This window comes from Homalodisca vitripennis, chromosome 1 (assembly GCF_021130785.1).
Source record: "Homalodisca vitripennis isolate AUS2020 chromosome 1, UT_GWSS_2.1, whole genome shotgun sequence".
In the NCBI taxonomy this organism is placed as follows: Eukaryota; Metazoa; Arthropoda; class Insecta; order Hemiptera; family Cicadellidae; genus Homalodisca; species Homalodisca vitripennis.
Window position 1 is genome coordinate 74,184,816 of NC_060207.1, and position 17,181 is coordinate 74,201,996.

The following is a 17,181-nucleotide window of genomic DNA, read 5'->3' on the forward strand; positions in this document are numbered from 1 at the left end:
ACCATGTTACTCCATGGGGTGTGGTTGAACCTTTGCAGAAATTGTTACATCGGTCTTATGGGTAATCCTGATAGTGCTGAGGAAATTGTAGAATAAAGAAATTTGTAAACAACGAGTACAGTCATTTGAACATGTATGAAGCACATGTAATGAGGGTACTTTATGTGTTTTTCAAGACTTTCGTTGAGTTTTGACTAGTCCTCCCCCCCTTGTATCGGTTTGTTTCTATATAGGTAACCTAGACTTATAATAGAGATTATGGTGGATGATCATGGAATTAAGCTCATCTTTAGCAAAGTTTATGGTTAGGTTGATATCTCAAGAGTAAATTTAGTATGTACACTTTAAATTTTGTAAATTTTACTTAGCTATTACTAAGGTTTGTGTAAAATTACTATTCTGTCTGACTATCTGTCTGTGTGTCTGTTCCGCTGGATATCTTAAGACGAAATAATTCGTAGACTTGAAATTTTGCTTGTAACTTTCAGTCTATAGGCAACATCATGTTTGATAATGAGCATGTATTTCTACATGATTTGGCTGAGCGTTTGCGTAGCTCAACTATTCGCAAGGTATCCCAAGAAAGATTCCATCTGTTAATTTAAAATGTTGCATGAACTTTCATTTCTACAAAGAATAATTTGTGCATGGAAAAGAATAGTGCAGGTTCATCCGTGGAATTTGGCAGGTTATGATTGAAGCCTAACACTCAGTAGGCTGGCGAGCTGTACCTGGGGACTGTAAGAATGTATTTTTTGTCTCATTGTTTATACGAGGGTCGTCAACAAAGTAACCTCCGTTTTGAAATAAAAAATAAACTAGTTGAGATAAAAAAAAATTTATTATATAAATGTTAAAACTGCAGCTTTTCTCTACTTTTATAAATATTCACCATACAAATTCAAGCACTTATCATATCTTTTAACAGTTTTTTAAATTCCGTCTTTAAAAAAATCTGCCGCCTGAGAACGTAGCCAACATGTTACAGCGTTTTGAAGCTCTTCATCACTCGCAAACCTCTGAGATGCAAGCCACCGCTTCATTTACGGGAAAAGATGGAAATCACTGGGAGCCAAATCCGGGCTGTAGGGGGGGGGGGGGGTGGTCAAAAACGTCCCATTTGAACTTTTTCAAACGTTCTGTAGTTCTTTGAGCTGTATGAGGGCCGGCGTTGTCATGGACAAACACAACACCAGATGTCAGAAGACCACGACGCTTGTTTTGAATCGCTCGTCGTAGCCGTTTTAAGGTTTCACAGTAAGCTGCAGCTGTAATGGTCGTACCACGCTCCATAAATTCAACGAGCAAGATGCCCTTAGCGTCCCAAAAAACTGTAGCCATCAATTTTCTCGCTGAAAAAGATTGGCGAGCTTTCTTCGGCTTGCTTGGCGAAGCGGTATGACCCCATTGCATTGACGGACTACACCTTCGCTCATAATGTTTGGGCCATACACCGCACTCAATTCACGATGAATTTCAGCTGCTGTGTAACTTTTCGACCACAGAAATCTTATTACACCACGCACTTCACACGTGGCGGGATTTTCTATCACGGCGCTCATGTTTTTACGTTGTACCAAAAGAACGCGCGATCGCACGATGCTCTCCCTTGCACAGCTAGAAGCGTACTGAACGGCTGCGCACACCGATGTGAGAATAGCGGCGCTACCCCCACTACTTATCGCGCCACGCCCAAACGGCGGTTACTTTATGGACGACCCTCGTATATCCACAGGGCATAATGATTGGTAATATTTTAGTAGCATCTCTGACGTAAAAGAGAATGGACTTTGCATCCATATGAATATTGTACGGCAGTAAGTCTAGGTTATGTGAGGCAATTTGTAAATAAATAAATCTTTTTTTAAGTTAAAGTTCTCTTCAATTTTCATAAACTGAATTAAACTTATAGTATTTAGTTTCAACATAACATGTTTAATATTTCGTGATATATGTAATAATTTAGTTTACTTTTTGAGTGAGTACAACGTTTCTAGTAGCAACTTGTTTTAGCTTTGGATGAAATATCCTCTCATAGATTATTATAAAATTTATGTTATTGTGTACTTTAATTTGATGGACCTTTTCGGGTTGGCGTAGTGGTTCGTCTATGTGGTAATAAATATATTTTTCTGAAATTTAAAACGTGGTGTGAGGGGGCTTAAACTGACTCTGTTTAATATATCCTCTAAACATCAGCTGACTAACAAGTAATTACTATTCAGTTTCCTATCTGATAACAATCAATTTAAATACAAGAAAAAGAAGATCATCATGCTTAGTTTGTTAAAATAAAATAATTAAAAATAAAATTCGAATAGTGTAAAGCAGTCTGGTAATCGTAAGGTGAACTTCTGCTGCCATAATTACAAGTACTAATATCTTATCAACAATAAAAACATTGATTATTCGGAAGGAAACAACAGTCCATTATGTGCTGCTACCTGTTGAGTAAACGGTGAACAAAAACCACCGGTGGTGAAGTGTTTCATAGCTTGACACGCCCGCCCTGTTAACACTCTACGTTACCTTTAATGCATTTCATTGTACCTAGAGTAAGCCTGCTTTTACATATTAAGTCAACGATTATTTTACTACGTTTGATGTTTCGCGCTCTAAAGATTTATGTTTTGAGTGAGAGGTTTTCAAAATTTGACCCCTTCATTGAGATGAGATTGATTGAAATTGCGTAACTTTCAATCTGACAATGTTCAGTGTTTTATTAGCATAATGTATGCCGTGAGCTCAAATTTTATCTGTTCTTAAATGAATTACTGAAAGAACTTACGTCCTGGAGGTTACTTGAATGTAATGTAAATTTTGAGGTAGAAAGATAGACTAAATACAAAAAGTTAGACCGAATATTGTCAATATTAAAATTTTCTCCTACCCCTCTCATCCTTATCGCATGCAAGTAATTCTCAATTATTAAGCCAAGGAATGTAAGCAAATTTTTGTTTATAGAAGCGCCAAATTACACAATTTTCATCAACTTCAACTCAGTGACTCGATTTATTTTTCACGTAGTCGCACATTCTGAACATAATTCGTTAAGTGTGAACTAGTTCGAGACCGTTTGTGACGCTGTGCTGGAGCCACTCAAACTAACAATAAGTTTGCATTACAAGGCACTGGTAATCAATGAGGATGTTTGGTAGCTGACATAGTTGGGAGATCACAGAGAGTGACCGGAAAGAATGTGTAACTTAAGGACTATTGCGGACGTGACAACTTCTCTCTCTTCATTACTAATGATAATAATGTGTTGCTAAGCGCTAATCTTGAGAACGGCTGATCCAATTCGGCTAATTCTTTTTATGAAATTATTTGTTGGAGGAACACTTTAGAATTTGAAAAACTAATGATAGTATTTATGTTTCACAATACAAATTTAACTGAAATTAAACAGCTGTTCACACTTCTAAACCTTCTTTGATGTTTCAGCTGAAGTTCGCCAGAGGCTGAAACATTAGATGAAATTTTAATTTTATAAAATATTAAGTACACAGTGCTTGATCAGTAGTGGAATGCAGATAACAGAAACAAACTTGCCCATAGCTTTTATTCCAGATTGTTCCAATTACGAAAAAAAATCAAATGCATAGGAAAAACCGTGTTCAAAGTTTATTTTTGGAACAGTTTATGTTTGCACAGTAGGTAATCAAAACTGGCTGGCTTCCTTCACATTGTGATATAGCATTTTTACAGTAACTTAAAGAAAAACAGAGGAATGAACAATAACATGCATCTGCGAGCTATTGTTTCCGAGAACTGTAGATCCAAAGATCGGCAAGACTTCTACAACGAAAATCCTATTATATACGATTATTTTGAAATTTTGCATGAACTTAGTAAGGATTTATACCTTATACCGAGGTAGATGTTTTTAACCGTAGCACGCTTCTAGACCTAAGTTGGTACGCATGTTTCCTTCATCGTGATAATAAAGCAAACTCAAGTATGGTATTTGAAATATCTGTATTATAGAACACAGGTTTAAATTGTTGCAGTTACTTTTAATTCTCAGTTTTATTTTTTTTAAATTCTTTTTTATAATTTAAAAATACAATTTTAATCAATTATAAAACAAAATAAAAACAGCTGTGGTAAGATATTACTGCTTGTAACTAAAACATGTATAGAAAACATATTAGCTAATTATTATTTAAAATGTATTCCTAATTTGAGTAAAATAAAAATTATGTAAAACAGAAACACGGATTCTATTTCACCGTAATGCAAATGAATGACGTACTTAAACGAGTAAAGGGTGAAAGTAAACTATGCAGGAAGTGTTGCATTATGCATTAGTGTTCGTTTGGAAACACTGCACTTAAACTAACTGAATTACAAATTGGATTACAATGCGATTTGAAGCGTTGAAACCGAATAACAGGAGTAAGTAACTAGTTTCTTTTTCAGAGAGAATTAAAAGTTTTGTATTAACGGTTCTGAATTAAAGGTGATTGTCAATTTTGGTTGTGTTCATTGCATGATATAAACGTAAATTATGAACATATTATTTTAATAGCTATATTGTTCATTTTGGAATTGTTAGTTTCAGTGAAATAATGTTTAATTGCGTATGGGCATTACATATTTCTGCTTAATTTATTGTTAGTATTACTTAGTTGTTATGTGCTTAGAGTTTATATATTTTTTATGCCTACGTATTATTTACTGATGAAATGCCCGCCTTTCCCGCCGTTTACCGATCAACAAAATACAGTTTCTATCTGTCTGTACGGAGGATGTGTCGAACAAGGTTACATAGTGGGTTAATATTTAGAGTGAAAGTCTACATCTACGTCGCTATTGTAACGGTACACATCGGACCATTGGGAGACTCAGTTTCTGGTTATATTGTTGTTATGGGTAACCATGTTGGCAACTAGAAATCGGACAAAATAAACAAATTAGCAATCAAAAAGATTATACTGTAAAGGTTAATCATACTACATTTTTTCAGTTACTTATTTTAAAATGTGATGAAGTTAAGTATAACCATATAAATGAAATGACTAGATTTTGCTATACCAAGGGAGACTTATTTAAAATGCTTGTGGTTGATATTCACCTGAGTGACTGCAACATGTGAAAAGTAACAACACGTGTATTGAATGTTGATAGTTATATGCAAACATGAGAACTGGTTATATTATTTTTAAGCCTAATGATACAGTTCATAATGACAACGTAAAATAGTCAAATTTGCAACGTTTTTGTCAGCAGAACTAACAGCCCATGAAATTAACGCCACGTTCTGACTTACGAACAATCACAAACAACTTTATCAATAATCATCGTCTAAGTAGTAATAAGTTAGTAATAAGAGCCACATAATACCTTATGAAACGGTATATTAGCAATAAATCACATTTTAACAATTAGCGGACAGTTCCTATATTAACTTCTAAAATGTATTGTGCAACTGAGGCGGACCGTAGAAATAAATACGCTGTTAGGAAGACAACGACGTGTATTAAGTGTCATTATAGAGCTATGTTGGTTAATGTTATCTCGGCAGTTCTAGCGCTGCGCCAGGGAATGGTTGGGTATAAACTCGCTACGAACCAACTTAATCACTCTCTTATCAGCCTTGCACGCTTCACTTCACTGCACATCTCATCTCACTCCTTCTTTTGGCTTTGGCTGAGTATCCGGGAACCACATCGACTTCCGCCTCGGAGCTTATTGGCGCTGAGACTTCGTTAATCGCTATCTGCGGGAATAGAACACATTATCTTAGAGTTTTACACGAATGAATTAATGCGAATAAGTATACAATATTGTATATAGAAGTAAAGCGTTTAAGTAATATTGTAATTAAGTTAATTAGCAGTACAATATTATAGGAGACAATTATTTGAACCGTTGTACTCTTCAAAGTTAATTAATTATTACTATAGACTTTAATTGTTTAGGTTATATTTATTATACACAATGGTTTTTCCATAAAATATTGCAGCATTCTAAGGGATAAACATATATTACAAAACGGTATTCTACACAAATCCTCATAAATTTGAAACTATTTGAAAAAGGACTACTAAAAAAAGGAAACCTAAAGAATAAAATAAAATAGATAGTTCATTGAATCAGTGTACAGTACCAGTATATTTAAAAAAATTTTAAATGAACCAGTAATGAAAACCTTCCACACCGTTCTTTGATTTACCGCCATCTTGATTTTGCTGTGACGATAATTTATGACCTATTATTGATCAGTTCTTTGTGGTTGTTTAATGTGAGCAGACCAATATTGTGAGTTGTATTTTTAGCTCAGTTTATAATAAATAGTATTTGTTATGATTCCTTAACTTAATAATCATGTTAGGAAGATTTTACTTGCATTTATTTATTGACACCTAGATAGTAGTTGTGTGTTAGGTAAGTTATTCTCCTGAGGATAAGATCCGATTGCATATCTTAAAAGAACTGTTACTGATTTTGTGTACAGAACAATGACAAATGTGCGGAAAGCCCTGTTACAATCACAAACCTCCCATCGTTAAAAATAAACTTGAAAGACAGAAATTACTGTGGCTTTAATCTCTTCGTTGATATACCTCTTATTCCACCAGAGACGCATTTATCAATTTCATAAATGGTTTTGACATTAATGTCTGATTATTCTCTACTTTTTCACTGGGAAATAAGAAAAGATACTTATGAGCAAACGATAAAAACTGAAACGTAACCACAAAACGTTTCCATTGTTCTTAGCTTTTATCAAATACTATCACTATGATCTGGCTACCTTACCTTGGCTCCTAAAGTGCAACGAGTCTCTCTGATACAAGCACTCCTACAAGCGCATTCAAAGTCCCGACGTTCGGCTGTCAACTGGATCGTAGACTGCGCATTGATGTTCGTTAATTCTCATTTAATTAATTTATTTTTATATATTCAATCTTTATACAAAAAAGAAAAACAAGTATAATCTAACATAGGTACCATTAAAGCCATTAAAACAGATATTATATTTATGTCATGTATAGAAGAAATTAAAAATTTGTAAAAGATTACGATTTTTTAAATTTATTTAAATAGTTAAAAATTAAAAAATGTAATTTCTGGACGTCGCGCCTGTCGTTACACCAGTTCGTTTCTCGCGGTAGGCACGAGCAGGTGTGATGAGGGTGGTTATCGTGATAAGGGTTTGTAATCTTCCAGTTATAGTTCAGTCTGAATCAACTATGTATTGTTTAAAAATTAACTTATTTATCACAGACAATATATAATTCTAGAGTTTACACAGCGTATTGAAAATAGAAAATCGTATATACAAATGTACCTATATTTAAAGAATGACTTCTCTCTCAATACTGGAACCTGCATGCACCGCATCCTTTGACTTATTGTATAACTCCGGAAAGATATGATAGTGAGAAAGGATCTGTCTTGTTGTACCTTCCAAAGTTTTCTAAAGCTTCGCCCAACAATCCTGAATTTCTAGTGAAGAAACAATCAGAAGCGCCAAGTTTCTTGCTCAAGAGATATCCGCCTTCTCGTATTGTTGCACTTCTGGTTTCATATTCACTTACGGTACGGTCTTACCTCCACAAGGACGTCTCTATATATCATTCCGGATAATAGTTGATCTGGAGAGGAGAATCTCCCTGTAGCTTTTCCACTCCACAGCCCCACTCTCCATACAGCCTAGTTCCACAACGGCCCACTGGGTTACAGCGGCGGACCCTAATAAACAATCACCAGTTCAAATCAAAATTTAGGTTATTGTTGTTGGAGATAGGATTTTAGATATTTGATCTATGATTCCGGTATTTTGTTTAGAATTAATATTTATATGGAATAGTTTTATAAGAGGAGAATCTTTCTCCACCACCAGCAATAATAACTTAGAAGAATTAATATTACAGAATTTACTTAGTCTGTAAAGGTACATTTCATTGTAAAATCTTAGAGAAAAACGTATTTATAATCTTTTTTACTAATGTATATATCTTTTTACTAAACCATGATTCGTTGAACTATTATACTTAAAAGTACTCTTCTACTTAACATAACACAGATTAGCCAGTGTTCTTAAGTAAACAAATATACATACAGTGTATTAAACTATGATGTACAGGACTATCAGTTCCATTTAAAATATAAAGGTCTCATGCTTTGAGATTTTCAGTTCCATACCTACTGTTAGACAGTTGAGGAGAAAAAATTAAAGTAGTCACCAACACAATAGTAATTTTGATTCGTGGGGGTAGTTCTTTAAACTTGTAGGTTTATAAACATTTTGGTATGATTATTGTTTACAACTGTATAAAATTTTCAACCCTAAAATCCAAAAGCTCCAAGAGCTCTAAAAACGTTGATTGAATACTTTTTTGTGAAAAATGTGGTTGGTAGGTTGATCACACACGGATAAGTAAGTACATATTTTGTAATTTTCAGGGTTTCTTTAGAGCAAATACATACTGCATTATACATTTATTAAGTTCACCTGATATATTTATTAGTATAATATAATTCAAATACTATATTTAGTTTTTACAGAAAATGGTTTAAGCAATGGGGTGAGAACGTAACCTGGCCCTCAGGACTGTTACAGTGCGGTGTACAAACAGGAAGATGTTTCACTATAAACTAATATTAAACTGTCGGTTAGTTTCCATGAAACGACGTGACCGCCCTACTGAACGAAAAGCAAGTCCAATAAAGGCGACGAAGGGTTGTAACTCAATTTGCGAGAAAGCAGCTGGTTGGTTGGCGGGCGGCCAGGAGCACCACCTGCCATATATCTCAACTCAGCGGTCTGTAGTGGGTCAACCACTGAAATGTGGAATAAGCTTTATATTTTGCGATGGTATCTACCATACTTCTTTCTATAGTAAAGCGAGAGCACCTGGTATGTTGGCGGGTGGCCAGGGCCGCCACCTGCCATATATCTCAACTCAGCGGTCTGTAATGGTACACTCGCTGTAATGTATAATGAGCTTAATATTTTAAGATTGTATCTACCATAATTCTTTCCTATAGTAAAGCGAGAGCACCTTGGTATGTTGGCGGGCGGCCAGGACCGCCACCTACCATATATTATCTGAAAACCAGCGGTCTGTAATGGTACAACCGCTGTAATGTATAATGAGCTTAATATTTTATGATTGTATCTACCATAATTCTTCCTATAGTAAAGCGAGAGCACTTGGTATGTTGGCGGGCGGCCAGGACCGCCACCTACCATATATTATCTGAAAACCATGGTCTGTAATGGTACACTCGCTGTAATGTATAATGAGCTTAATATTTTATTATGGTAACTACCATACTTCTTTCTATAGTAAAGCGAGAGCACTTGGTATGTTGGCGGGCGGCCAGGACCGCCACCTACCATATATTATCTGAAAACCATGGTCTGTAATGGTACAACCGCTGTAATGTATAATGAGCTCTATGTTTTGCGATGGTTTCTACCATACTTCTTCCTTAAAAATTTGGTTTAAGCTGAATATCGTGCTGTAGTAACTACCACGTCTTTTCCTAGACGACAGCGAGACCACCTGGTTGGTTAGTGACTGCCAAGCTGCTCAACCTCCATATATATATATATATATATGGAGGTTGAGCAGCTTGGCACTATATACAGTTGTTTTATATATATATATATATATATATATATATATATATATATATAATATACAGTTGTGGGTCACTGAAGTGTGGTTGAAAATTAAATTGTGCGATGGATAAAAAGAAAGAAAGAAAGAGAGAGGGGAAGAGAGAGATAGAGGTGGTGAGAGGGGGGAGGGTAAAAATTTGAGGTAAAATTAGACATTTTTTACTTTTACCATCGCCAGCTTCACACGTCGTACAGCGTACACGACTATGTTCCTAGGTAAATGAGTGCCGTACAAGCTTCTAGGTTTGGTTCTGAAAATGATTGTCCCCTAGTATCCATAGAACGGCAAACACTACGCAGAAATGTCTAGCAAGATTGCACTGTTACACGGATGCCAGACAATGGTAGTATTAAATGCCACGGGATCAGATATTTAGCCTATTCGTTGGTACATCTGGATATTAATAGTTTCCTTCATACCTATTAACAATGCTGACAACATTTTCTCCCTTCAGGCAAGAAGCTGAGTAGACTTCTCCTTTTGTTTAGTAATAAAAGGAGTTACTGCCTCCGGAGTAATAGGATTGTAGGATGGGTACGATTGATGGTAGGGGCCGCCTTCTGTCGAGATTCAATGATGAGTAATAGTGGTCTCAGTCATGTCACCTTAGAAGAAGAAAAAGCTAGTTTTGTTCTATCCTCATGAGTAATAGTGGGTTCAGTCATGTCACCTTAGAAAAAGAAAAAGCTAGCTCTGTTCTATCCTCATGAGTAATAGTGAGTTCAGTCATGTCACCTTGGAAGAAGAAAAAGCTAGCTCTGTTCTATCCTCATGAGTAATAGTGGGTTCAGTCATGTCACCTTGGAAGAAGAAAAAGCTAGCTCTGTTCTATCCTCATGAGTAATAGTAGGTTCATGTCACCTTACCTAGAAGAAAAAAAGCTAGATCTGTTCTATCCTCATGAGTAATAGTGGGTTCAGTCATGTCACCTTGGAAGAAGAAAAAGCTAGCTCTGTTCTATCCTCATGAGTAATAGTGGGTTCAGTCATGTCACCTTGGAAAAAAGAAAAAGCTAGCTCTGTTCTATCCTCATGAGTAATAGTGAGTTCAGTCATGTCACCTTGGAAGAAGAAAAAGCTAGCTCTGTTCTATCCTCATGAGTAATAGTGAGTTCAGTCATGTCACCTTAGAAGAAGAAAAAGCTAGCTCTGTTCTATCCTCATGAGTAATAGTGGGTTCAGTCATGTCACCTTAGAAGAAAAAAAAGCTAGATCTGTTTTTTATCCTCATGAGTAATAGTGGGTTCAGTCATGTCACCTTGGAAGAAGAAAAAGCTAGCTCTGTTCTATCCTCATGAGTAATAGTGGGTTCAGTCATGTCACCTTGGAAAAAGAAAAAGCTAGCTCTGTTCTATCCTCATGAGTAATAGTGGGTTCAGTCATGTCACCTTAGAAAAAGAAAAAGCTAGCTCTGTTCTATCCTCATGAGTAATAGTGGGTTCAGTTATGTCACCTTAGAAAAAAAAAAGCTAGATCTGTTCTATCCTCATGAGTAATAGTGGGTTCAGTCATGTCATCTTGGAAGAAGAAAAAGCTAGCTCTGTTCTATCCTCATGAGTAATAGTGGGTTCAGTCATGTCACCTTGGAAAAAGAAAAAGCTAGCTCTGTTCTATCGTCATGAGTAATAGTGGGTTCAGTCATGTCACCTTAGAAGAAAGAAAAAGCTAGCTCTGTTCTATCCTCATGAGTAATAGTGGGTTCAGTTATGTCACCTTAGAAAAAGAAAAAGCTAGCTCTGTTCTATCCTCATGAGTAATAGCCGGTTCAGTCATGTCACCTTAGAAAAAGAAAAAGCTAGCTCTGTTCTATCCTCATGAGTAATAGTGGGTTCAGTCATGTCACCTTAGAAAAAGAAAAAGCTTGCTCTGTTCTATCCTCATGAGTAATAGTGGGTTCAGTCATGTCACCTTGGAAGAAGAAAAAGCTAGCTCTGTTCTATCCTCATGAGTAATAGTGGGTTCAGTCATGTCACCTTGGAAGAAGAAAAAGCTAGCTCTGTTCTATCCTCATGAGTAATAGTGGGTTCAGTCATGTCACCTTAGAAAAAGAAAAAGCTAGCTCTGTTCTATCCTCATGAGTAATAGTGGGTTCAGTCATGTCACCTTAGAGCTAGCTCTGTTCTATCCTCATGAGTAATAGTGGGTTCAGTCATGTCAGGGTTCAGTCATGTCACCTTAGAAAAAGAAAAAGCTAGCTCTGTTCTATCCTCATGAGTAATAGTGGGTTCAGTCATGTCACCTTAGAAAAAGAAAAAGCTAGCTCTGTTCTATCCTCATGAGTAATAGTGGGTTCAGTCATGTCACCTTGGAAGAAGAAAAAGCTAGCTGTGTTCCATCTTCTTCCAGTCAAATTTGGAAGGGGAAGCCATACTCCGTCATGTTTATTGTTGAAAACCCTTTAACACTAAGACATTCCCACCCCCTTCGACCGTTGTTCTGCGCAGTAAACTTGACGTATCGATTAACCCTTACCCAAATATCTTACCATTTATGGTTAGTGATGTAGTGCTTTTGGACATCCATGAGGATTCCCAGATGTAAGTGACACGACGATTTTTGCTACTCAATGTAGGTTCTACTGGGAGCTTAAGCCAACCAAGATTTTCATTCAGGTTTTACTTTTAAGTTACATACTCCTGTTGGGAACCTTAATTGTACAAAAACAGCAAATTTATAAAAACAAGTAAAGACATCTGCTGTTATTATTGCACTTAAAAAAGAATATTGTAATTAGTTCATTCAATTTTTTTTAATACGAATAAGAACACTGTGTGAAGATTTGTTGTAGTAAGTTTTTACAGCACAATAGAAGACACTAAAATGCTTGAAATATCGATATTCTGGAAACATGAGAAAATTAAAAAGAAAAAGTATATCAAATATTAGATTTGGCCCTTCCCGCCTCCCATAATGGCTTTCTTAACGAAATCACGGGTCGGATTCTCAGCAATGAAATACTTGCAAATGGATGTGGGCCGTTGTCTCTTCTTCTCTAGCTCTGTTTCTAATCCTCATGAATAATAGTGGGTTCAGGTCATTGTCCAACCCTTGGAAGAAGAAAAAGCTAGCTTCTGTTTCTATCTCCTCATGAGTAATAGTGGGTTCAGTTCATGTCACCTTGGAAGAAGGAAATCAAAGCTAGCTCTGTTCTATCCTCAAATGAGTTATAGTGGTTTCTTTGGTTCAGTCATGGTCCACCTTAGAAAAAAGAAAAAAGCTAGCGTCAGTTCTATCCTCAGTTGAGTACATAGTGGGTTCAGTCATTGTCACCTTAGAAAAAAGAAAAAAGCTTAGCTCTGTTATTTCCTCGATGAATAATCAGGTGGGATTCTGTCATGTCACCTTAGAAAAAGTAAAAAGCTAGCTCTGTTCTATCCCACAAGAGTAATAGTGGGGGATTCAGTCATGTCACCAATTGGAAGGAAGAGAAAAGAGGCTAGCTGTGTCTCCTTTTCTCAGTCAAATTTAGAAGGGGGAAGGCATACTCCGTCATGTTAATTGTTTGAAAAACCATTTAACACTAAGACATTCCATCCACCCCCTTCGACCGTTGTTCTGTCGCAGGTAAAACTTGAACGGTAATCGAATTAACTCTTACCCAAATATCCTTACCATGTTTTGGTTAGTGTTGCGTAGTGCTTTTTGGACAATTCCATGATGGATTGTCCCAGATGGTAAAGTGACACGACGCACGATTTTTGCTACTGCTCAATTGTAGGTTCATAACTGGGAGCTTAAGCCAAACCTAAAGATTTGCATCAGGAGTTTTACTTTTAAGTTACATACTCCTGTTGTGGAACCTTAAATTGTAAAAAAAAACAGCTATATATTTAATAAAAAAACAAGGTAAAGGACATCTGGCTGTTATTAGATGCACTTAAAAAAAGAATATTGTAATTAGTTTGATTCAATTTTTTTTAGATACGAATAAAGAAACTACTGTCTTAAGATTTGTTGTAGTATGTTTTTACAGCACAATAGGAAGACACTAAAATGCTTGAAATATCGAGATATCTGGGAAACATGAGATAAGTAAAAATGAGAAAAGAATCTAGTCGAAATAGTTAGATTTGTTGGCCACTTCACGCCTCCCAATAATGGCTTTTTCTGTTAACGAAATCCTCAGGGTCGGATTCTCAGCACATGACATACTTGGCAATATGGAACTGTTGGGGCCGTTGTCTCTTTCTTCCTCTATAGCTCTGTTCTAATCCCTACTTGTATGAAAAAATTAGTGGGTTCTGTCATTGATCACCTATGGAAGAAGAAAAAGCTAGCTCTGTTCTATCCTCATGAGTAATAGTGGGTTCAGTCATGTCCACCTTGGTAAGAAGAAAAAGACTAGCTCTGTTCTATCCTCATGAGTAATAGTTGGTGTTCAGTCATGTTCCACCTTAGAAAAAGAATAAGCTAGCTCTGTTCTATACTCATGAGTATAATAGGGGGGTGGGGTTCAGGTCATGGTCACCTTAGAAAAAGAAAAAGCTAGCCTCTGTTCTAACTCATGAATAATATGTGGGGTTCTGGTCACTGTCTCCACCTTAGAAAAAGAAAAAAAGCTAAGCTCGGTTCTATCCTCATGGAGTAAGTAGTGGTTCAGTCATTGACACCTTTGGAGAAGACAGAAAATAGGCTTGCCTGTGTTTCCATCTTCTTCCAGTTCAATAATTTAGATGGGGGAAAGGCTTACTCGTCATGTTTAACAGTTGAAAACCATTTAAACACTAAGACATTCCCACCGCCGCCCTTCGAGAACCGTTGTTATTCTGCGCAGATAAAACTTTGACGTATCGATTAAACATTACACACTAAAGATATCTTACCATTTATGGTTAGTGATGTAGTGGCTTTTGGACATCCATGGAGGCTTCCCAGATGTAAAGTGTGACCACTGGACGATTTTTGCTACTCAATGTAGGTTCTACTGGAGAGCTTATGCCAACCCAAGATTTTCATTCAGTGTTTTTACTTTTAAGGTATACATACTCCTGTTGGGAAACCTTAATTGTACAAAAACAGCAAATTTATAAAAACAAGTAAAGAACATCTGCTGTTTATTATTGCACTTAGAAAAAAGAATATTAGTAATTAGTGTGATTCAAGTTTTTTTTAATTACGAATAAGATACACTGTGTGTAAGATTTGTTGTTGTAGTAAGTTTTTAACATGCACAATAGAAGACACTAAAATGCTTGAAATATCGATGATTCTGGAAACATGAGAAAATTAAACAAGAAAAATGTATATCAAATATTAGATTTGGCCCTTTCCCGGCCCTCCCATAATGGCTTTCTTAAAATCGAAATCACGGGTCGGATTCTCTCAGCAATGAAATACTTTGCAAATGGATGTGGAACCGTTGTCTCTTCATTCTAGTATCGATCAATTAGTTATCAATTCATAACAGTGTTTTCAGTTTTATATTTAGATTATATGTTGTTGTACTTGGTGCTGTTCACTTACTGATCCTCGCATTAAATTATTCTTTATTTTAAAATGTTTTTCTTATACAGAAACCTTTGTACTTTTTGTGTAAATAAATTATTCTGATTCTGATTGAAAATTCCATTCGTACAGAAAAGCTTCCCTAAAAGTGAAAGTTTGAGGTAGATCTTTTAAAAAGAGTTAAAACGACACCCTTTATGTATTATCCTTTTGATTTTGGCCTCTAGATATGATAATATCTTTAAAATGTACGGTATATGTGGTGTTGCAGCGCCTGGGGAGGTGATCAACTGCTACCTGCTGTCTCTGGCCGTGGCGGACCTGCTATGCGGGCTGCTCGTGGTACCGCTGTCGGTGTACCCGGCCCTGGTCCACTCTTGGGTCTACGGGGACATCGTGTGTCGTCTCATCGGCTACCTCGAGGTCACCCTCTGGGCGGTCCAGGTCTACACCTTCATGTGGATCAGTGTGGACCGGTACCTAGCAGTCCGCAAGCCCCTGCGGTACGAGACTGTGCAGACCAAGACCCGCTGCCAGTGTTGGATGGCCTTCACCTGGATCTCTGCGGCCATGATGTGTTGTCCTCCCCTCCTGGGGTTCAACCAGCCTAAGTAACACTCTCCACTTACTATCTCATAAGAATATTTCCAAACTATATATGGTCTAAAATAGAAATGCATTGATATAATCGTACGTGAGTATCTTGATCAGAAAACTATGAAGGATAGGGATAGTTTCAAAAACAATTTCGTAGAGATAGTTTTGTAGGGTTTCATTTTTCATACATTAATGTTATCATTCATTTACCATCGATTTACAGTAAATTTCAGTGATAATATTCATTGTTAACTATAGAAACTGTAAATGATGGATTAGGCTACTTTGGCAACTAAAATCGCTCACATCACATCTTATAAATGAAAATTAATCACTAAATGTGTTGATATACTCTAATATAAAAAAGCTGGATCTATTTTACTAATTCTTTTTTTAATACTTGTCGAAATCAAAGGAAGGTTTCTATGACGAGAAATATCGGAAATTTTCCAGAAACATTTTACGATTCGAAAAACTAATGGTAATATTTTTGCTTTATAATCCAAATTCAAACGACATTGAACTTTAACACTTTCAAGCTTATGAGATGTTTTAGCTGAATTTTTTAAAAGAAAGTAAACAATTATTTACAGTTAAGTTTCAGAAAATATTAATTACATAGCGCTTAATCAGTAGTGTAATGCATCTAGCAAAAAAAGTTATCAACTAACTTGTAATACTTTGTTTTAGTTAGTTTCTATAGATGCTACTAAAATATTGCAGTATACACCACCTTAGTAAATAAAAGTTTGAATATTTGCAAATGGTACACGAAACTGGTGGACTTCCCTTATATTGTGATATGGGGTTTCAGTGGGAAAAACAGATGCACTCTTTCTCAAACAACTAGACAACTGTCCGAAAAAATATAAAACTTCTTCGATTCAAAGCATATTATAAACAATTATTTTGAAATGTTACGTCAACTTGCTAAGGATTTTCTCCTACTACCGGGATTCCATGTTTTTTTTTTTACCGTAATAGGTTCTCAGTTCCACACACGAATGTATATTTTCTTACTCAGAACGAAAAGGCAAATTTAACTATGGCACCGGAAAAAACCTAGACGGAAAGCAGATTTTAAGAGCTAGAAGTAGGCTAGATCCCTTTTTAACATAAGCATATTTCCGAGACCCACATATGTATATACTTTCTTGATCAGGGCATTAAGACAAACTAAACTTTGACATCGTAAATACAATTAGACCGGTCAGTTCAACTCCCTAAACTGTTCTGACCGAAGTAGGCTTCTCGGTCCGACGTGTTTACACATATTGTATTTGCCTCGACAGCAATACTTTGTCAAGTCAAAAAGGCAAAATCAGAATCTATTTTATGAATGATTTACTAAAATGACGTTTGTAAATGAAATATACCTGTAGTTTAATAGTATTAAATTAATAGCAAATTGAAATAAATATAACCAACGGATATTAGGAAATTAATATTTTTATAAACATAAACAAGTGCTTTTCATTTATTTTTCATATAAACAGAGC

The 17,181-nt window shown here is 36.0% G+C and overlaps 1 protein-coding gene across 1 annotated transcript in view; it reads left to right on the forward strand.

Annotated features, from left to right (window-relative positions):
* Positions 1 to 17,181, forward strand: part of LOC124364733 (G-protein coupled receptor 52) — a 127,005-nt gene that overhangs the window by 97,706 nt on the left and 12,118 nt on the right. Inside the window, exon 3 of the mRNA XM_046820438.1 lies at positions 15,357 to 15,696. Within this exon, the coding sequence (XP_046676394.1) occupies positions 15,357 to 15,696 (340 nt within the window). The remainder of the gene's footprint in view (positions 1 to 15,356; positions 15,697 to 17,181) is intronic.